Source organism: Ambystoma mexicanum, chromosome 12 (genome assembly GCF_040938575.1).
Source record: "Ambystoma mexicanum isolate Mex_15411 chromosome 12, UKY_AmexF1_1, whole genome shotgun sequence".
NCBI lineage: Eukaryota > Metazoa > Chordata > Amphibia > Caudata > Ambystomatidae > Ambystoma > Ambystoma mexicanum.
Genome location: NC_090936.1, coordinates 664,847,672 through 664,871,220, shown reverse-complemented (window position 1 = coordinate 664,871,220; position 23,549 = coordinate 664,847,672). Strand labels below are relative to the sequence as shown.

The following is a 23,549-nucleotide window of genomic DNA, read 5'->3' as shown; positions in this document are numbered from 1 at the left end:
GGGTCCCTCCCGACGGGCTGGTCTTCTTCCACGCCAACGCCGTGGCTTAAGACTTCGATCAGCTCCTCCTCAGAGGTTGAGGCCAAATCCACAACGACCTCCTGCCCCCCTTTTTTCTTCTCCGTCGGAGGTTTCACGGGGGTCCTGTGGATGGGCATGAAAGAGGACTCCTCCGCGGTGGCAGGGAGACTCTGGGCCCCAAGGTCGCCACCACTGGTGTAGCCTCCACAGGCTGAGCCAGGGCCGCCGCGACTGTTTCGATAGAGGCCTTCGCCGGGTGGATTAAGGCTTTCACCACCTTAGGTGCGCTCACTGCCTTCTCCTTGGGGGGAGGGTCACCGCCTCGCTCCCCCTCCGATGGGGCCTTCGAGCTCGACCGGGGTATCTCCAGGAGCTTCGCCGGGTGCTCGGCCTTCCTCTTACCCGAGCCAGAGCGTTGGCTCGTGGTTGATGGCGCCGGGGAGGATGCGCCCTGCCTGGTGCCCGTAGAGCCCGACCGTTCGGCGCTCCCGGTGCCAGCGGACTCGCGGTGCTTGGCCTTCTGTTGGACCCCCGTCGCTGGGGCGCCCTCAAAGGTCTTAGAAGACTGCTCGGACTTCTTCTTCTCGCCTGATGGGCTCTTTCCTTCCAACCAGTTGGCGAGACGTTGATGGCGGTCGTTCATGGTCCGCTCCGTCATACTGCCGCAAAACGCACAGTCCTTCTCCACGTGCGTCTTGTCCTCATGTAGGCAGTAAAGGCAAAGGGAGTGTTCGTCCTCCTTAAAGACATTCTGAAGCTGGCATCCAGGGCAGACCCTGAACAGCTTTCCGGGCGTCGAGCTTCCCTTCTCCTGGGCCATGTCCGGGATGGGCCTGAGAAACTTCTGGAGTCCTCCAAAAGCGTGGCTCGACAAAATCTTCACCCTTGAGGTGCGTAGACTAATCCGACACGGGTCCCCGTTAATCGGATGAAGAGACGGTGGAGCTTGAGGCTCTTTTGGCCGAAAAAGAGAAAAGTTTCTGAGAAAAAAACGTGAAAAAAGCACTAACGCTCGAGAGCAATAGCACGAGGATCCCAACACTTGAACGTGCGGTAAAAATCTGAAGGTGGCTGCCAGAGGTGGGGCTTAGGTAGAGGGCAGTCATTGGCTGTGGTCAGTATGACGCAGAGATCAGTGATTGGTTACTACTACGAAAGACAGATCAGAAACGAAACTGATACTGATTTTTTCTTTACCGAGGATTCCCAGCCTGACGACGGGGAATATTCATGAGCATGTGAATCCATGCCAGACCCCATGCTGGAGAAATTGGTCTTAAGTACTCATCCTAGGTTCTCCCCTAAATTCATTTCTAAATTCCACATGAACCAATCTATTGAGCTTTCGGCTTTCTTTCAGAGGCCAACTAGCTCAGCTGAGGTAAAATTCCACACACTGGATGTGATGAGGGCAGTCCTTTACTACGTAATCAAGACCAGACCGCTTAGGAAAACAGATCAACTGTTCATCTCTATAGCACCAGGTAGAGAAGGAGACCGTATTTCTAAAAATGCCATCACCAGATGGATAGTAAGATGTATTCAATTGTGCCATGCATTATCCAACAAAACACTGCTTTTTACATCAAGAGCTCACTCCACAAGAAGCACTGGAGCTATTCTGGCCTTTATCGCAAATGTCCCCTTAAGCAGCATTTGCGAAGCATTTACATGGAGCTCAGTACACACATTTACTCAGCACTACTGCATTGACACACATTCCAAGTCAGATACACAGGTGGGACAGGCGGTTCTAAAACATCTCTTTGCCGCTACTCCTTCTCATGACTCACCACCTTCTCATAACACTGCTCGTTAATCTATGCATAGCATGTGATCTAAGCAGATTCCACAAGCATTTCGGACCGTAGGGGTTTACAGGTCCGCAGGACATGAGCCAGGGAACACCCGAAAGGGGTGACACTGCTATGAGACGTGAAGATTTATAAGCCCCCCATGCCTAAATACGAGCAGTTGAGGAATGCAAAACAGGTTTCACCAGCATCTTATTGTAGTAAAGTTCAGACCGTATTAAAAGTCAGGGAAAAATCTCGTGGCTAAATCAAAAACAATGTTTTTAGATAAAACAGGTTTGTTTTGCAGGTTTGCAGTATTACACGTTAAAAGTTCAATTTCTCATTTTAATTCCTCAGTCTCGCACAGTGAGAGAGATGCTGAATAGGGATCAAAGTGTGGTGTCAATATCAGAAGGCAGACATTGATATTCGGACTGAAAGGTGCAACCTAGAATGGTCAGACACGCCACGATGGGACTACTGAATGTATTGCAGCGCTACAATCCTTTGTTACATTGTGCATAAGTAACCTACTATGTTAGGCTGAGGGGTGCTGGTAGCTTCAGAAAAGCAGTTTGCCTTACTGATCTCCATCACTGATAATTCTGTCAGCAGCAAGCTGTAAACCTTGATGTTGAAAACTGGACACGTCTGGAAACCCTTTTTCCATTTCTTTATTGCATTATAGTTTTGTAAGCTTCAAAGGGTTGTTAAAAACATAATGCAATAAAGAAATGAAATATGGAAACCCTCTGGCGATATCCAAGTCACCCTAAATCTGTCCCCTAAAGATGGCACTCTGCCCTCAGCACCGTCAAATAAAACGTCGCCAATGTCAACATTTTACACATGTATTACATGTTGTCTTAGAAAACCACATCCATTTAGATTCACACAGCAAATAAACAATACTGTTGTAAGACTTCATATTGGTGGTACCCCATGAAAAAAGGCAATGCACCAATCCTCATGTGCCATGCTTGTGTGCACGCATGTCCAAATAAATCACTCAATCACATGTATTAGGTTCTATTCTTACTTTCAATTCCCCGGCTGGAAAAGTCCTTCCCATGAGCTAAGTGGTAAAGATGGGAGTTATTCAGCAACGCCTGCAAAGAAAAATTCCCTTGTTTAGGCATTCATGTGCGTCAGACAGGTGTGACTTTAAACAGAACAGACATCATTGAAAATACAAATTGTGTCCTAGAGCACAAAGGCAACAAAACTGAGTGTTAGGCAGAATTATATGCAGTACCCTTTGGGAACATCACACACAATTAAGACTACAACAGTACAAATTCACCTTTGGTGCAAGCTCGTACTACACAGTTAAAGTGGTAGCAGTAGCTGAGCAGACAGACTTATCTCAAGAGTAAATGAGCAGTATCAAATAGTTACACAAAGGACAGCAATTACTATGATTCAGGCAAACACTGACTCGAGGTTTTCAAGTAAAATAATATATATTTATTTCACTCTTCAGTTGTATAACATTTCACTATTCTAAGCAGTTTAAAAATCACACTCTTTATACACCACACCACTTCCCTTCCCTTAAATTCCAGACAAGTTAAGCTCACAAAATGAAGTGGGAGCAAAATGGCACTCCAGCAATTTAAAAGGGAGGGAAAAACAAAGTTAGCAGAAAAGGAACCACACCAACAGGTAAGTACTCAGGGCAATTGAACTTCAATGATAGAATCAGGTTAAAAAGGCGTAAAGCCAAAGTCAATGGGACAAAAAAGTGTTTTGCTCAAGATCACACAGTTCAGGGTAGTTTGCGGTAAAGTTCGTTGCACGGATTCCGGACTAGGTTGGTTGGTAGAAATGTTAGTTCAAAGAAAAGAGAAGGATAAGCCCTCGGATTGGAGAAAGATTTCAAACACTTTCACTGCAGCTGAACGAAATGAACAACCGGATTTGCACAGTAACTTAAAAAAGAGAGGGAGCTGTAGCTGAGGCAGACGTTCCTGGCAGCTCCTGCAGGCTCACGGTTCGGCCGTGTACGCGCTTGATGGTACACAAAACTGTGAGGTGGGTCTAAGACCAGTGACATCCGTTTGTGGATTAGATTTGTCTTCAAAAAATTGCTGCAGATGTATTTTCCGTAGAAGTTGATGGCATTCGATCCGGGTTTGAAAAGGATCGTATCTTGCTGTGGGTATAAATGAGAGGCCCTTTTGCAGGATCTCTTCCTCTGGTTGAGTCAATTGATGCGATGATTTGTTCATAATAGGTACATGACTATTCCAATGCCTCAATCTTTGCAGTTTTGATTGCCAGCTGCCTAGATTTAAGAATACGAGATTGAATTCCCCTCTCGCACTCTTATAGATTTGTGCTGGTTGCCCTCACCTCCACCCCGTATCAGACCAGCTTTTTACCCGGTGTCTAAAAGAACAGGACCACGGTCAATATAAATATCATCAGTTGTTTTGGTCTTGCCCTTACCGGCAAGTTGATGAACCTTTTCCCCAGCAAACCGTTCCCTGTGTACCAGTAATTCCCTACGGTTTGGGAAGGCAGTTGCCACTCTGGCTCTTTGAGCCTTAATTTACCCTGTTGTTTCTTTCTAATACAAACAGCAAACATTAATATTTTCTGCATCAGAGGAGTTGTTTGTTAATGTGGCAACAAACACTTGCCTGATCGTAGCTCTATATTTAGCAACAATATTGGCTGCGACTGACTGATGGCCCGCACACAAATCACTCCGATCTACCGAGGTGGATAGCTGCTGGGTTGAGTGCTCACTTCTGACAAAGGGCTAGAGTGCACATTGGCAGTCTGCGGCAGAGCAAACGTGGCCACTCGTCCTTCCGAGGTTGATACGACGACTGCCAAAACAGTGGATAATAACACCTGTTTAAGTGCTTAGAGGGGTAGGTATTTTGGAATCAAGCACTACTAAAAACAAATTATTATTAATCACACCCTCAAATGCAGAATTTAGCAACAATGACAGTTCCAACTGACTAATGGTCTATACACAGTCTTATAATTCAGAATTCAGCAACCATGATTGGCACCAGCCGCCACCTGAACAACAGAACATGAATCGCGCAAGAGTCAATGGTGCATCGAGAAGCATTCACAAAGGTCTTTTTTCAGACGGTAGTTATGAAAAAGGATAACCAATTCAAAGGAAACACATTGCATTTGTGAGTCCAATCTTTGCCGGCGTGGTGTCCATGAAGTACTGACCATATGAATTCAAATCAAAGTCCATTTAACTTAAATTTTTCCCATCATACAATACCTTTGTTGGGGTGATTCAGAGGCTCGTCTTCAGCGCATTTGTCTCATGATTTTCAGTCTTTCCCAACCCAGACAGATTCATTGTTGCCTCTGGATTCTCAACTACACAAGTCACAGCACCTCCGAATATGGTGGTTGTTCCGGATTTTAGCAGTTATCAGGTCCTAGGCACTTTCCGGTTAGGCAGTCAGGCATCGGGAGTCTCGGCACATCAGCTCAATGTTTCCTTCGGCTCCAGATGCCGCTTTGCAGCAATCTTTCTTTTTTATGCCCTTGCACTTAAATCCGGATTGGTAAGTAAGGAGCTTACCTTCCTTTTCTTTTGAATTCTAATGGTCCTAGGGTTTAAAACCTGCATCTTTCTCCATCATGCTCTGCTTTCTAGCTCTTGTCTCGTGACAGGAGGCATAAAACCAGGCAGCTATCCATCGTGGATTATGCCAGTTGCTGTTTGTTTCTGGAAGCAAGTACATAGAGGCTAGCAGATACATCTTGGAGCCAAAAGGTGGATGAAAGGCTGACATCTCTAACTCACAGGTTTATCTTTTGTTGTTAGGGGCGATTTATTACATATCTCCATTGTGAACATTGATGGCCCCCGAAGGGGATGGGGGAACCAGGATTATGTTAGGACGACACCATAAAGGCATGCAATAATGAGTGATCACACATGCGAGTAAACCACGATATGGGAGGAGGAGTTGAGAATGTATTTGAATACCTGAAGTGTCACTCCTTTTATATATCCCCAAGTGTTTATTATTTTTCTTTAAAATCCTAGCAGACATTGGATAGGGAAATCAACATTTATTGGTTTGAGGTAATACTTGCCCCGAGGGCTCTCTAAAAAGGACATGCGCTATCGGACTGCTGAGAAAGCGCTTTCAGGGGCTCTCGGAGGGGCACTGGCTGAATGTCACCTGGCTGCCATGTTTTGATTTCACCAGCTCATACCAGTTCAGAAAATTGAGCCTTATTCACTGCCGTAAGTGCGTCAGACGGTGGTAGCCCTACACGCCTCACCTGGGGTGAGCGCCAGATCTCGTCAGACCAGAGCGACCAACCCGAAATCAGAGGATCTGAAGACAGACTATGAAAATATTCAAGGAGTACTATTGTTATGTTTGGGGGGTGGGAAAGGTCAAACAGAAGTGGCATGTATTGTAAGGGGCCAGACCATGGGGAGTGGCGGGGGGTATACTGTAAAGCAAATTGGAGACAGGTAGGGTTAAGCTTGGGTGGTGGGCTAGTGAGGTGCTGTCGGTTTATTGGTTTCCAAACCAGCAATACATGGTGTCTTGCCTTGTTCATTTCCAATATAACTCCTTAGTCCTTTTGTTTTGATTTACATTGATCGATGGTGCCTGTTGGGGAGTTTTACAAAAGTCGACCAACAGGTAAGCCTCTAGAAGACACGCACTTGGGACACAGGGCTCCAACTCTTAATATAAGCCTGAACTACACAGGTTTTATTTGTAGCAATGGCTGAGCAGCCAGGCTTGCCTTAGGAGGGCGAAAGGGCTGTAGGAAGTGCAAAGATCTTAGAATATACGGATAGGCCCAAAGAAACACGGACACACTAAAGTTATATAAAAAGGTTTATTTTATAAAAACACTAAAGGCAAAGTTAAAAGGCAAGTACTATCAAACAATGCATTACAGCAAGTAAACCACTTTCTAATACTTTTCGAATGGCAGTATGCAATTCAATGGTAAGTAAAATACTTTTGTAATAACGGTTTCAGGTAAGATGAATGGAACAAAAACATAAGCTAAGTAAATGCTTTGCAATACTTTCACAGAGGCCCAACACTTTAGATGTGCATCCCTATCTAGTTATGAATGGAGTCAGACTGGAGGGCAAAACAGGTATTACATAGCTGTACAAAGTTCAAAAGTTCCAGAGGAAGACTTCAGTAGCAATTAAGTAAACTCTTTGTTGGGAAAAAGGGTCAGGGACATTAGACAAGTCTGTACGCACACAGGCATTAGGTCTGGGGGAATATTTATAGGCAACCCAAACACACAAATCAGCACTACAGCAACACAGGAGCAGCAAAGCTACTCTTACTTAGTTCTACCAAAAATCTCTCTACTGCTATGATGCAGGTCCAACTCTTTCTCCCGCCCCAGCAATTCCCACTGAGAACTATATGGTAAAGAGAGCTGCAAAGGATAACACAAGGTAGCAGGACGAAGGGGGAGGTGTATGTTAAGGAAATCATGATAGATGTAGGGGTCCAGAAAGAGGGTGGGGGTACCCTCAGAGGGGAATATGCTGAACCGCTGCCATTTTGGGGAGGCCTAACATGTAAAGGACCCAGTACTATCAGAAAACGGACAGAGGTGTTTAGCTACAGCACTTATTTTTATCCCCATTCCCCTTCCAGGCTGGGAGGAGGAAGGGAATTTCGCTCACAAGATACAACCGTCCATTGTGCACACCATATACCCTTGTCAGTAAAAAGGAATGTGGATAACTAAGCTCTGGTAGGGATGTGCCTGGCCAAGGACAATCCCTCAAGAATCAGGGCAGAGGTCTGAAGCTGCCAAACCATGGATCAGAGATTTATAGCACCCACATCCCCAACACCCCAGCCACTCTGAATTACCAGAGGCCCACCATCCAGAGCCCTAAATCTCTCAACTGACAATGCATTAGTGTGCCCGCACTATGCAACCCCTGGGAGGGGGCAGATGCCAAGGGAGGAATCCAAAGACCATGTCCTGTGATTTGTGCCACAAGGTGCGCGGGTGAGAATAACACATTTAGGCTCACGATGGGAGGCATGGCAGGGGCGCCAGAGCATCTGGGATCCAGCTAAGCTTCTCACATTTCTAAGGGCTATCTTGACTTCGAGAGTATCCTGCGCTCATGTCTAAACTAGCAGGTGCACATCACGAGGCCGAAATGTATAAAGAAAGGTCTATTCATCTAATGAACCAATTGAATTACTAGGTTGTGAACTTATCACTGCCAAGGACTACGTGGAAGAAGATAGACACACACACAACGGCAGCCAATCACACAATGGTCGATACAGCAGACCCGGTCACTGGATTCTTGGTCAGAGTGAGGAAAGGAGGGACACTGGAGTGGATCTCGCAGCAGCAGTCGAGTGAATAGGCTTCCAGCAAAGGATTGATTTTGCCACCTTTTGGGAAGTACCAGTGAAAAACGAGTACCGCCCAGTTGATTCATCTCACTTTCCCAGTCCAGCACTCTAGTGAGGGGATCTTGCCTCTGGGTGTCTAGAAGGAGTCCACCAACGTTTCAGGAGTATTCGATCTATGGAAGATGATGCCCTGCACAGTGGCCAGAGGTCACAGGGTATTTGCAGTTTGCAGCTGTAAAGTTCACAGCTCATCGTGGGATGGCTCGAAATGCAGGTCGTCTCAAGACTGATAGGTCACCCCAGTGTTCAGGGGAGAGTTCTCTTCGAAGTTCTCCTGACGCTTGGAAGAAGGACTCGAGCAGCAGCGAATACACAGAAGGCATCTTTGATCGTCTGGAAGCAGCTACAGACATCTCTCCTCTTCTTCGTTGATTCTTCAACTTGTCTTCAGCCTCAGGATCCATGCCTTTTATGCAGGAACCCAGCCAATCGGCACCCATGCACCATTTAAACACTGGGTGGGGACTGTCCTTTCAGGACAACCAGACCTCCCCACCTCCATTTGGAATGGATTCCAGGCATCCACACCAGAAGAAAAGAAGGACCGCAGCGTTTCGGAATCCTCCCCCGTTTCCTGTCCTCACAGACACTGGAGCCTTGGCAGGTTTCACAAAGGATTCCCGCCGAAGACAAATGTCAAATCAGGACCTCTCCCACCCAGCACGGCAGAAGAAGGACCAAGAAGGGACAAGCAAAGAAATGGCGGAAAAAAAAAATACAGTCATAATTTTGGGCCAATGGTGACCCTTCTGTGCACTACCGTGGCTGTGAATACAGCCTGGAAGTAAAAATTGACCAAAAGTAGGTAGGATAAAACCACCCGCCATTCAGATTAGCTTATCTCTGTAACCAAAAAGTTACAGGAGCAGTGAGAACAAGTTACTTAACAACTGGTAGCTTTCTTTCAACTGGATGTTCCTCCAACGTATTCCACATTTTAGACATGCAATGTCCACAGCTGTGCTGCGATGGGAATATTTCGGCAGAAGGCGTCCTGCGTCGATGGCGTCGGGTCGATGTCCCTCAAAGGCATCCGTCGAGGGTGACGTCATCAGATGTTATAAGTAGGACGCAAGGCACCCGTAGCCTGAGTTCATGTCTTTTCCCTCCACAACGTGTGCCATAACCGCACACCAAGCCTCCTTGACTCCACATAGCCTTGTGGGAACGCAAGCTGCAATAGCTAAGGATATTCTTCAGAGGGGTAGGCTGGGAGGGCGATGAAGAATATGTTGGAGGAACATCCAGTCGAAAGAATGTTACCAGTTAGTAAGTAACTTGTTCTTCGAATGGATTGTGTCCTCCAACGTATTCCACATCTTTGACAGACTCCCAAAGCAGTATCAGTGAGTGGAGGAGGTAGAAGAATTTAGATATACCCAATCAGATGGCAGAATAAAGCACTGCTTTACTAAAGACCATATATCTTGACCATGGAAAGTATCCAGGGAGTAATGCTCGACAAAGGTGTGGATGGAAGACCAATTGGCAGCATCACAAATGTTCTTAACAGGAACTCCCGGTTGCAGGGCTGTGGATGTAGCCACGCCACTAATGGAGTGAGCTCGCAAACCCTCAGGAATGTCCTTGCCAGCCAATCTGTAACATTCAGCAATGGTAAGGATAATCCACCTTGACATGATCTGTTTGCTAACAGCTTGACCCAATCAGTGTCCAGTGTATCCCACTATAAGTTGGTTGTCCACTCTGACCCTGGACATCCTAGAAATATAAAAGCTCAAAGCTCTCCTTGGGTCCAACCTATGGAGTCTCTCCACTTCCTTACCAGGAGGAGGATAGAGAGCAGGAAGTACCATCTTCTGGCTCAAATGAAACTTGGACACTACCTTACGTAGGAAGGAAGGACGTACCCTTAGTACAACCCTATCCTTGTGGAACACAGCAAATGGTGGCTTAGACGAAAGTGCCTGCAACTCGCTCACTCTGCGAGCAGATGTAACTGCAATCAAGAAAACCGTTGAAGGTCAACAGTCTCAAAGCACAAGCGTGCAAAGGTTCAAATGGAGCACCCATCAAGAACTTGAAGACTAGATTCAGATCCCAAACCGGGACCTGAAAAGGGGACGGCGGGAACACATTTGTGAGCCCTTTTAGAAACTGGGTAATCAAAGGAATCTTAAAATAAGAACATTCTTCAGACGAGTGCTTGAAAAAAGACAGCGCTGCCAGGTAACCTTAAGACCCTTGTGGGCCACAGAAAGCAAGAAAGAATCATTGGAATGAAACACTGAAAAGGATCAACATTGTGTCCTCTGCACCAGTTGCAAAACTTACGCCAACGGTACAGGGATTTGGTTGCCGGGCGCCTGGCCGAAAGCAACACCTCCATCACGTCATCCGGGAGGTCCCAATCCTTATATCTCAACTTTTCAGGAAACCATGCATGACGGTTGAGTGTCTTGACCTCTGGATGGAGAACCCGACTGAATTCCGACCACCCCCGTTCCCCCTTAAAACCCCATTCTTCCGCCCCCCTTGGGTGAGCAAAGATCCTATCTCTGTGGGGAAAATGGCATGGAGGACAGATGGACATTTCTAGAAGGTCTGGGTACCACAATCTCCCGGCCCAATACAGAGCAATTAGGATCATGTGGGACCCAAACCTATGCAACCTCCTTAGAACCCGAGGCATGACGGGGACCGAAGGAAACACGTACAGAAGTGGGAATGACCAATCCATGACGAACGCGTCCCCTAAAGGTCCTCGGAGGAAATTCCCTTGAGCAATATGTCTCGCACTTCCGGTTGACACCGGTCGCGAACAGATCCACTTGAGGGGTTCCCCAAAGGGCAGAGATCTCCTGAAGGACTTCCTGACTCGTAGGAGACCGCGCTCTGCCTGCTCAAAGCATCTGCAGCTGCATTCTCCTCTCTAGCCAGATTAACTGCCGAGAGCGAGATTCCTTGCTGTAGCGCCCAGAAACAGAGCAGCATTGCCTCTCTGCACAGTGGGAGCGACCCTACACCTCCCTTTTTGTTGAGGTAGTGCATGGCCACTGTTGTCCGTCATGATCAGGACACTCTTCCCACGCACAAACGGCAGAAAAGCCTTCAGGGCTAGCCTGATGGCTCTCAGCCCCAAAAGGTTTATGTGAAGTTTGGACTCCGAAGGAGACCCAAAAGATTTATGTGAAGTTTGGACTCCGAAGGAGACTAACGGCCGCTGGTGGTCAGCTCATTGGTGTGAGCTCCCCATCTTGTGAGGGAAGCATCCGTCACTACCATCACCTCTGGCCACGGTTGCCAAAAAGGCTCTCCCTTCATCAGATTACCTTCGCTGGCCCATCCCAGAAGATCCTGTGAGACCGTGAGCGGAATCTGAAGGAGATGAGACATCTTGCCTGAGAATTGTGACCACTGCGTCCTGAGAGCCCATTGAAGGGATTGCATCCACAGTCTGGCCTCCGGCACCAGAAGAAGCAGGATGCCATGAGGCCGAGCAACCTTAAGAATTCGAAAGCCAGGAGACTCTGGGCATGTTGAAATTTGTTGACCATCTGGACAATGTGATGAACCCTCACATTGGGTGGCAAGCACTTCTCCCAAGGACGTGTCCAACACAGCCCCGATGTACTGGAGCAGTCGGGAAGGTGTCACATGCGACTTCTTAAAACTGAGGGAGAAGCCCAGCATGTGAAGGGAGTGGCAGATGAGGCTGAGATGATCCAAGGCCTGTTCGGGAGAACGCGCTCGGATCAGCCAGTTGTCCAGGTAGGGGTAGACGTGAACCCCCCCCCCCTCCGAAGATACGCTGCCACCACCACCATGAGCTTGGTGAAGACCCTCTGGCAGAGGTCAACCCGAATGGCAGGGCCCGAAACTGAAAGTGCGAGCTACCAACCGCGAACCTCAGGTATTTTCTGTGCTTCAGATGGATCGGAACATGAAAATAAGCATCCTGAAGGTCCAATGACACCAACCAATCCTGAAGTCGAAGGGCCTGAAGGACCCGAGAGAGTGACCATCTTGAACTTGTCCTTTCTGAGGAACTTGTTCAAGTGACGCAATCCCAAGATGGGTCTCAGTTCTCAGTCTTTCTTGGGAATCAAAGAATAAGGGGAATACCACCCCTTGTTCCTCTCCGCCAAATGCACTAGTTCTATAGCGCCTTTCTCCAGCAGGGTTAAGATTTCCTGCACAAGGAGCGGATCCGGATTCTTCAAAGAGAGTTTCCCCGGTGGATTGTCGTGAGGCCGATTTAGGAAGGGTAGGCAGTAGCCGTGGGTTATTGTTTCCAGAACCCACGCATCTGTTTGTTTATTCATTTGTTAAGCGCACCAGACTCTTAAGTAAAAGGGCGCATTGGTATGGAAATGCAAAGCTTACAAAGTTGCGAAATGAGCACAATATATAATATTTACATGCTTGCAAGAAATGCACAATGTACAAAGTAGAGACAAAAATAAGAGTGGCCTGTGTAATTACAGACAGATATAGGACAATAGGCCAGGTGCAAAAATATATATAATAAGAGTAAAACCCATTGTATATCCTTTAGGATCACAAGTAAGCTAACTAGTACGCAGGAGGATTAGGTTGCACATAGTCTTTGAGTGTAGCGCCGTAATACACAGTTAACGCAAGGTAGGAGGGTCTTTCAGGTGAGGGCAAGTCCACAGCGCTGAGGGGACTAAGGGTCCGTTGCGATGATTTGGTTTATTACATTTTTTCTGAAATGTAGGTAGGGTTGGTCAGCTCTCAGATCTTGAGGTAGTGGGTTCCAGAGTTTAGCAGCCTTTACTGTAAAACTGTTACCACCCATAGTATTGAGCTTGTATTTAGGTATGGTCAGACAATTGATATTCCCAGATCTGATGGGTCTAAGAAGTTCTTCTCTGAAATTTATCTGAAAGGTAGCTGGGGGCTGCGTTATTGAGGGCTTTGTGGGTTAGGGAGAGGGTCTTTATTTTGTTGGCTGTAGATGACCATTTATGCTGACGTCTCAAAAGAGGAAATGTGTTTTTTTTAATTTATGCCTAGGGATGCTCTAAGGGCATTATTCTGTAGTGTTTGGAGTTTTTGGATGGTAGATTTGTTGGCACCACTGTAGAGGGTATTACAGTAGTCAATTCTGGAGAGTATTGGGGCTCTAGCCAGGATCAGGCAACTGTTGTCAGAAAGGAAAGGCTTACCAGCTCTGATTAATTTACAAGTGTAAGCTGTGGAAGAGGTAAGGGATTTGATCTGTTTATCGAAAGACAGTGTGGAGTCCAAATAGAATCCAAGGGTTTTTACCTCCTGAGAGACTTTAATGGTGTTCCCGTCGATATTAAAAAGAGGAAAATTCATGGCCAAGTTTTTTAATGTTGGCCTGTGAACCCAGAATGATTAGCTTGGTCTTATCGTTCAAGCACAGGCCATGAGTAGCCATCCATGCTTGGATGATAAGGTAAACTTTGTTCACTAATCCCGTGTCTGTACTGTGATCCCCAGAAAGCGGGAGGAGAATCTGAGCATCATCTCCGTAATTGATATAGGTGATACCCAGATGGTCCAGATCGTCAAACAATGGCTTAGTGAAAATGTTATAAAGGGTTGGCGAGACGCAGGAACCTCGGGGGAACACCGCATAGGATGGGTGTTGGGTCAGCAGCTGCCGAAGGGGAGAAGACTCTCATAGTTCTCTCGCTCAAGAAGGACTCAAATCCATTTGATGGTTCCGGTGCAGAAATGGGCAGCAGAGTCAAGGTGTCGGCATAGGACCTTGTGATTGACCAGATCAAATGCAGCAGAGAGATCAAGAAGGAGCAGAGGAACTGTCCTCCCTTTATCTCTCTGCTCATCTATTTGGGACTTTAGGTCCATTGAAGCTGTCTGTTCCGTGTAGTGGCCGGAAACGAGATTGTCTGTTGCCTAGGAGTTTATGCAGTTCCAGGTGTTTTTGAATTTGGGTATATGAAGCTTTGTCCAATACTTTAAGTAGAAATGGGACCATAGTGATGGGACGGTAATTGGTGGGAATGAGAGGATCTAATGACTGTTTCTTGAGGAGGGGGAGCACCCAAGATTGTTTGAGATTAACAGGGATGGTACCTGTGGCAAAAGAGGCATTTATCAGTTTCGTAATGAATGGGGATAGTTCTCTGGCAGCATCTTTTATTAGTTGTGCTGGGCAGATGTCGCCTTTGCAATTTGAAGGCTTCAATGACGGGATCATTTTTTCTACCTCCAAGGTGGACATTTTGGAAAAGTAGAAGGTGGTATTGTGTGCCGGAGGTGAGACATTAGGCAAAGGGGTATTAGGTGGGTGCTGTATGTTCAGTACTTCTTTTTTTGTTGAATTTTATTTTGGAGTGTGTTAATTTTGTTGGCTAGAGCATGTTGGATGTCTGTACACCAGGATTTGTCCTTGGTGCAGACATCAGGTATGGCAATTGGGGACTGTAGTTCCTTAAGTATGGAAAAGATTCTTTTCATACTGGAATTCGAGATTGCGATACGCTCATCGTAGGAGTTACGTTTTGCCCGGCAAATTTCCTTTTTATAATGGAAGGAAAGTGAGGTTAATTTAGCTTTGTTCTCAGTGGAAGGGCATAGTCTCCAGTTAGTTTCACTTTTATTCTTTAGGATACAGAGGTCTTTAAGTTGAGGTGTGAACCATTTGTTTAGGTGGGCTATGGTTTTGCAAGGTCTGAGTTTGACAGGAGCAATTTTGTCCAATGTGGTGAGCATGATATTGTTAAATTCCTGAACTAGGCTACTTGGATCAAGATTTTCTGGCAGTGCATTGAGGGTAGGCAGGATGGCAGGGATGACTTTCTCTGCAGTGATACTTTTTTTTATTTCTAGTTGAACATGGTGGCACTAGTGGCTGAGCCAATGGAGTGGGTCTTGTAGTGGATAGGTGGAACGACACCAGAAAGTGGTCTGTCCAAGATAATGGCAAGATGGAAGAGATAGTGACTGAACAGTTCAAGTCCACTATCCAGTCCAGAATTCTACCTTTTAGGTGGGTAGGATCATTGACTTTTTGGGAAAGGCCTAGCGAGTTGATTATGTTGACTATATCTGTTGCATTTTTATCCGTTTGGTCATTTAAACCTAGGTTAAAGTCTCCTAATAGGAGTAGCTGCGAGGTAGGTTTGAGATTGTTTGAGATGATATTAAGCAGATCTTCCTCAAAAGATCCAAGAGGGCCGGGCGGTCTATATAGTAGGTGAATCGTGAGTGATTGTACGTTATTTATCTGAAAAGTGGCCGTAAGGGCTTCACAAGATTGATAGCAATGAGGGCAATGCCGCCACCTCGGGCGTTGTCTCGGTCTTGTCTAACTATGGTATAGCCATCAGGGATGGCTAGCATGAGTGCAGGTCCTGCTGCATCATGGAGCCATGTCTCCATAATTGCGACGAAGTCAAAGTTGCCTTCAGAGATTAGGGCGGCGATATCGGTAGCATGGGAGACAAGTGATCTGGCATTGAGAAGCGCTCCTTTAAGGGGGAAGAGACTCAGTTACTTTGACTAGGATAGGTTTGTCGGAATTATTATTGCAAGACTTAAACCTGTTGTTATTAAGCTGATGGGTATTCAAATTCGAGATGGCTGGTGGAGAAGTTAGTATTAAGTGGCTAGGTCTCAGGCTGGGCATGCAGTTAGTTTTAAGGTTAGTGGCCGATAGGGATCTTCTCAAAGGTTCGTATAGTTTGGTTAATCTGGCCCGGAGTCTGACATTTCTATTGGACGTGGCACAAGGTAGGGAGGCATAAGATACTGTTTCTAGGGCTCTGTCATATATGGCTGGTTTCATGGGCACAATATTTGTAGGGGTTGGCAGGCTAGGGTCTAGGAATGGTGCTAGTGACTGGGCATTGTGTTGTCGGCATGTAGCATTCACATACATGGCAACAGCCATAGTGCAAAGAATTGCTACGTTTAACATCCTTCCACTTCGAGTATCAAAGGGAGTATATCACATAGGTGACTCAGTTACAACTAGATGACCCAGATTGGTGAAGGCAACTAGAGTGTGACTGGTATGAGTCGGTCGCCAATGCAATAATCAATTGGAAACAATCAAATGGGATATGCAGTGTGCACATGGACTAAATACGGTAATCAAGTGGAAGCAATCAAATGGGATATGCAGTATGCACATAGGCTAAATACAGTAATCAAGTGGAAGCAATCAAATGGGATATGCAGTATGCACGTACGCTAAATACAGTAATCAAGTCGAAGCAATCAAATGGGATATGCAACATGCACATGGGCTAAATACAGTAATCAAGTGGAGGCAATCAAATGGGATATGCAGTATGCACATGGGCTAAGTGCATAAGTCCAGTGTATGCAATCAAATGGGATATGCAATATACACATAGGCTAAGTACACTAATCAAATGGAAGCAATCGAATGGTGGAAACATATAGGCTAGATGCAATAATCAGAAGCCACATTTAGCACAGTCTCGTGATAAGGTATGGTAGGTAGATATACAACGAGTGGGCACAAACACATATTAACGTAAAGGCTTGTGCTGGATACAGACAGTAGCCAGTGGTGTAACGACGTTTGCACCGATAAGGTGAAGTTCATCTTGTGGCATGTCGAAAAGGGGCGGGATATGCAGGGCTAGCAAAACATATTGAACAGTGATTAGCGGCAGCGGCATAGGCAGTAGCTAAGAGCTAAGTCTGCAGAGGTCAGAGGCACTCAGGCTAATGTAGAGAGCGGTCACAGTCAGTTACGTGCAATTGCAGGTGCACGTCTACAGACAGCAAGGGAAGGCAAACAATTAAGCAGATATGAAAATTCGACTGGTAGTGCTCGAGGTTTCACTGGTGCGAGCGAGAGTAACTACAGAAGCGTGAACTGTGCAGCCGGAAAGCCTGCGTACGAATTGATATAGTGTGTTACAGGGTAGCAAAGTCAAGTCAAATAGAGTAAAGATACAGATATGCGTTAGCACGAGGCATATTCAGATAGTTGCCAAGACAGTGTAAATCGCACACAAGACTATTAGCACGTTGCGTATTCAATATAACGAGAGTCATTGGGGGAGGTAGTGTAATGATGGCTTACCAAGGATAAGTGGGCAGGGCGATGAATCCACGCATGATGCTTGCATCAGTAGGGCAAAGTTCCTCACCCTAGACCCTGACGACTCCGGACAGGCTCCAGACAGGAGGCTGCCTTGTTGGGGAGCCTTAGTGGGTGTGCCGGCGTTCGCCTACCGGCGATAGGATTGGATAAAGAGGATGCCAACCTCCAATCATAACGGACAGAGTCAGATGGGGCAGAGGCTGTGATCAAGAGATATGGGCGGCCATGATGAAGTTGCGTCGGCCTCGTGGAGCCCAATGGAGTCGAAAAAGAAAGCGCCGGTTTCACAGCATAAACGGCTGAATTATAGTGTCAGCTTGTAGAATATCGGGCGCTTAGCAGTGATTAATGCAGCCCGTGTCGGAAAACTTCGTAGGTGGAAGCGACGGCCCGGTAGAAGGGGGAGAGCATCCCTTACATCACCTGAAGTGGGGGGTCCACTGCTCCAGCAGTGGCAGGAGGATCCTGCACCTCCACAAATCTGGATGCACAATGTAATCTGAAGTAATGGCTCGCCACTCTTCGAGATACTGAGTCTGCCCCCAACCGGCGAACAATGAGACCTGGCCTCAAAGCTGTTTCGGAGCGGTTGCAGCAGCGCCTGAAGGCAAAGAGGCTGCTTGAGTGGCTTTGGCACCTCGTCCCCAACCACTGCGAGGACCTTTACGGTGGCCCCTTTGACTGGCTGCTCCTCTCGTTCTACCAAAAGAGGAGTAGTAATGAAAGGAACCCCTCCACTGCTGTCCCCTAGGACGAAAAGGTGGATGTTGACGCACAGCTGCGCCCAAAGATTTAGCGGCTGCTTTGGAGGTCTGCAACCTCTCAAGGCTCTAGTGAGAAGTTTGGGATAATTTAACAATATCTCCAACTCCACTCTTGTCTCCTCAGATGTAAATTGGTTTTCATCCTTTCTTCTTGTTCGGCTGAGTCTACAAAATAAAGACTTTCTGCGCCACATGCGGACTTATCTAGGTGAACATGCTATTGCTCTATATTGATAGTCCGTTTTTCATTGCCTAGATGTGTTGATTTGTAAGAGGTTCACAGTCAGTGTTTTTATTCCAATCTTTGTCATTTTTCCTTCTCCCTTTCTTCCTTATTCCATTTGCTGTTTTAATATGTTTTTACCATGGGGTGATGCTTCTATTAGATTTGAGACCTACAGTCAAGTTTGGAACAACTCAACGTTTCATCTATGAGAGTTACTGGGTTACTTATCAACCATGTATACATTTTTGTACCAGTATGCCTCCAATGTGACTTGTACTCTACACTGCGCCCTGATGAAGGTGACTACCAGTTCATTTGAATGAACTAGATAGAATATTGTTGCCGAAACTGTAAAGTGTATGATACATAACATTCTGTATCTACAGCTTGTACCTACAGTTGGCATTTAGCACTTGACACTATTTGCCTGTAGTACTGTTTGCAATAGCATCTCCATCACCTAATGAAATTTATTAATATTGAGATGGACATGCATGACTTCTATTAGCATTGGTTAGGAAATTTATTACCAAAAAATCCTTTTTACAAATGCTTTTGATACAAGTATTTTGCACTATTATTAAACTAAATGATTTTTAATGTTGATTTTTTTCCAAATGTATTATGTATTTTTATAATGTTTTTGATTAATATTAAAAAATGAAGTTATAACTGTTTCCCTGACTGAACCTTTTCTCTTCCCACCTCTATTCTTTGATATGAGTACTTAAACATTTCAGTGCTTATCCATATGACTCCCTTCCTTTGGTTCTTTCAGCCTTGCTGCAAAACAAATGAGACCCGTCAAAGGGCATGTTGAGAAGACGGGCCTGCACATCCGGTGCAAACCCGACTTTGGCAACCACGCAAACCTGCATATCACCGTGCTCTTAGCCATGGAACGGCTGATGCTATCTGCTGTGTCCAACCCAGACTGAAGGGATTCACATATGGCATCCTTGCCATCCTGCACAATAGCAAGGAACCCATCCCTCTCTTCCTCTTCGGGAATATGCTCAGCTGTCCGAGAGACAATTCCACAGAGTGTGCGAAAATTTGGCTAACATATAGGTTGAGTTGGCCAAACTCCCAGCCGAAAATACCTTGCGTGCCCATCCATCGAAACGCTTGTCGTCCCCATCTGGAGGGATGGTAGGGTAAACTGCCTGCCTCGAGGTGGCCGTGGCCGCCTGAACCACCAAACTCTCAAGATTGGGGTGTGTGGATAGGTAGCTGGGGTCGGTACTGGATGGGCGGTATTTCTTGGTCAACGACTTGTTGACCGCCGGAAGAGACTCCAGGGTGTTCCAAGCAGCCACCCTTTTCTGTAATGTCAAGTGAAAAGGCAACACTGGGTCAGTGGACGGACCCTGATCTAAAATGGCAGAGGGGTCATCCAGATCAAATTCAACTGGAGGGCCGGACCACTCCAGGTACTCCGTAACTCTCAACATCAATCTCCTATAGGAGGATTCAGCATGAGCCCCAGGCTCTGGCCTGCCAAACTCCATCTCAGGAGACGTGCCCAGGCCACTGGCATTATGTAGAGATTGACGCAGATCCTCCAACTGACTGTCCTCAGAAAAGACCATGTCAGGAGCTTCAGGAGTGTCACCAGGAGCATCAAAAGGCTCCAACTCCACATCAGACCTCTCCTCATCCTCAGCTATTCTGGAGCGAATGAAAGAACTCCTTCCTAGGTACAGGAGCAGACCTAGAGTCAAGACTAGGCCTCACAGTCTTAGAGCCTTTCTGAGAGGTTCCCCACCCCTAGGGGCCTCCACCGGCAAATTCAGGCCTGTAGGCGCCGATGGTGTCGAGGGCGCCAACGGCTTCGACAAGGGTGCCGATTGCTTCAGCGTCGACAAGGGTGCCGACGGCCTGACCGAGGGCAAGGCCCCGACAGCCGCACTTGATGGACACAGCACCAACGCTGTCGACACCTTGCTCGGCACCTTCCCAGACGGTTTCGTCGGGGACGAAGAACGCAACCTCGATCTGGCACGTCTCTGGCGATCTACCGGAGCCTTGTCCGAACGGACCATGCCGGTTCCCAATGTCTATCGAACCGACTGACTGGGTCTGAAGGCGCGCGAGCGTCAGTCCGAGACAGTTTCCTGCCGGCTTCAACCGGAGGCGCGGACGGAACAGTGCCCTCCAGCATTTTCTCCCTGAATGCCTCCCACTACTCCGGAGTAGAGGATTTAGTGGGGCAAGCCACTTTCCTCGCAGAGCCATCATCCGACGAGGAAAGTGACCGGTGACGCCGCTTCCGGGAGTGCCTTGACGAGGACGAGTGGAGTGAACCACTGCGGGACCGAGATCCCCTGGACTCCCTCCGACGGGGAGAGTCACCCCTTGAGTCGTCGGTGGAAACACCAGTAGTCTTTTTGGATTTACGGGGTTTGGACACCCGACCTACCTGTAACTTCCCCTTATTCTCCAACAAGGCCTTGGCAGTCAACGACTGGCACTTCTCGCCCAGACACCACAAGCAGATACAGTGCAGGTCCGTGATGGACATCTTGGACTTACAGTCCCTGCACTTTTTAAAGCCCAATTGCGTGGTCGGCGGGGTAGAAGAAGACAACATTATCGAAGTAGATAACATGAGGCGTGCCGAGTTCTCGAAGCAAACACGTTTGTGGAAAAAACGGAACTGAGGCTACGGGTGCCATGCGTCCTACTTATAACATCCGATGCCATCAGCCTCGACGGAGGCCTTCGAAGGTTATCGACCCGATGCCATCGACACAGGACGCCCTTTGCCGAAAAATTTCTGAATCAGCACAGCTGTGGACATTACATGTCAAGGATGTGGAATACGTTGGAGGACACAATCCATTGGAAAGGGGATACTATATAGCCCCTCTGCACTCCACATAATGTGGGTTGTGCTGATCTTGCAGAAGTAAAAGATAGGAAGGATAAACATATCCCCCTATAACAGAATATAAAAAGGGAAGCCCAAAGGGCTCCCAGCAACAGTGCACAGAGGGTGCTGTGTGATGCAAAAGTCAAAAGATGCCACAAAACATGGAGGGAAGTATAACTCCAAGAAAAATGTATAAACAGATAGGGTAAAAGAATGAGTGAGTGTTGTGAGAAACTTAAAAGGTGTCCTCACTGCCTTCTTCCCAATATTCTTTGCTCAGGTGGCCAGGAAAAGGCCATCGCTTTTGGATCCTGACCCTGGGGGTGGATGTGTGAGGGAGGATGTCTTTAGGTGAGACGCGCTATTCCCCATTCCCATTTCACGATGAACCTTCAGTCTTAGAAGCCTTTATAGGGTACAATCAAACCCCCTCCTTTCCTACCTTTCAAAATGACCTTCGGGTAGCCCATCAGTATAGAGGGACAAGGACGAAAACACCTTATATGACAGGTTAAACCCACATCCACCTCCTCTTGTTGAATCAAGAAATTGTAAAAAAAGACACCCTACCCTTCCCCTATCGATGTAGGCTTTCAATCTGCCCCACTGTCACACACACAAACTGTCCCACATTCATATTCTTTTAAGACTGGGACGAGGAAGAGGCAACTGGGAGTAATGCACACTACCACTTGTGCACAGCACTATGGTACTGAGACAAGGACTGTGGAGCACCACTACAATGGTGAGGCATGTCCCTCTATTAAACTTAACTACAGTCAGGTAAAGGACTTGCAGCTGCACCCAATTGAGAGGCCACAGGTGCATAGAAGGAGAAACAAGCAAGAGGAATGGAGAAATGTGCCTGGGGAGAAGGACGCATGGAAACCGACATCCAGCAGGCCGAAGAGGGGCCAGTGAAAAGGACGCCGAGCGCTGCAGGGAAGCAAAAAAGATACTGAGGCCCAAACGGGCCAGAGCTGTGGGACACAAGTCTCCGATACGGGCAGACAGCAGCAACTAGTTTCAGAAAATACGAGTGGTGCTCGCCAGTGATCTAGATAAGTGAAAGGGGGGAGCGAGAGGAAGCAGAGAAGAAACCAAAAGCACCTGGAGGTGCAGCCAAGTACCGTTGAGTTACAGGAACGCTCATGCCAGGGCAGGATTTGCGTAGAGGAAGATGCTGATGGAATGAAAACTTGTAATGAATGTGTCTGGAGACCGAAGGGGAGAATACTGAATACCAAACAAGCTGCAACGTACTTTATGAAATATTAAATACTGAACTAAGGAAAAGATATGCAAAGTACATGCAAATACTGCATGAGTGAAAAGAAAGCAAAGTACATTTATGAACACAGTAAAAAGCATTGATGGACAATATGAAAGTATGAGCCAAGTGAAAGCCAATAATGAGAGCCTGTGAATCAGGTGAAAAGTAAATAATCACTATTGGATAGTGTCAAAGTAAGGTGGTGACAAGGAATACACACCACAAAGTGAGTTGTGCGAAGGTCACGCTGCGGCAGAGTAAAGAGGCTGCAAAGAAGAAACAGAATGGACTATAAATTGAAAACAGTGGTTTAAAGAAAAGAACTGAAGGATTGTGTGAAATAAAAGTTGGAAAAGGGGGAATCTGAAATAAATGTAAGTTCAGAGAGACCTAAGGCATGGAATACATGCTATGGCAAAGCCTAGAGACTGTAAAAGAGAAGCAGAATTGAATGGTGAGAAATGATACAGGTTCATAAGAGATGGAACACAAGTGTACATAAAGTGCCAAGATTTATCGATTGCGTGACCTGTAATGGGTGGACCGTGTGGTCCGACAGCTGCGCCTAGACCGAGTAACATCTACTTGGGCAGAACCAAGAAAAGTCAACATACTGTAGCTGTTTTGACTGACAAACGTTAAAGTGATTAAACAAAGGAGTAAGCTATGTGAATTGTTGAAAAGCCTGAAAGGGTACAAAGCGGATTTGGAATCCTGGTTGAAAGCAGAGGGAGTTGAATTGACTGATTTTGGACACTGGGAGGGCTGCTTTTTGGGGAAGGGAACCCCAAGGCCTTTTTGTGGAACTGTTTTGAACTTGGGGAAGGGGAAGCTGAAAAGCAAGCCAAGAGCTGGAAGAAGCGCACAACTTTATTTTTAACACTGTTTCTTTGGCCGATGACATCCCTACACATTGTATATCTTTAGTTGCGAGGGCAAGTATAGGTTTTGGACACAGACTTTTGAGTTGAACTTAATGACACAGGCTATCCTTAGTTTCTTTAGGTAGGGAAATCCCACCTTAGTATAGGGAAAGTTAGGCATTATTCCATCCTGACCTTTAAGAAATGAGCCATTTTTTTTTTCTTTAAGTGAA

The 23,549-nt window shown here is 46.6% G+C and overlaps 1 protein-coding gene across 1 annotated transcript in view; it reads right to left on the bottom strand.

Moving 5' to 3' along the window:
- DLD (dihydrolipoamide dehydrogenase) overlaps window positions 1-23,549 on the bottom strand; it is a 644,498-nt gene that overhangs the window by 435,311 nt on the left and 185,638 nt on the right. The window contains exon 5 of the mRNA XM_069629155.1: window positions 2,857-2,926. Within this exon, the coding sequence (XP_069485256.1) occupies window positions 2,857-2,926 (70 nt within the window). The remainder of the gene's footprint in view (window positions 1-2,856; window positions 2,927-23,549) is intronic.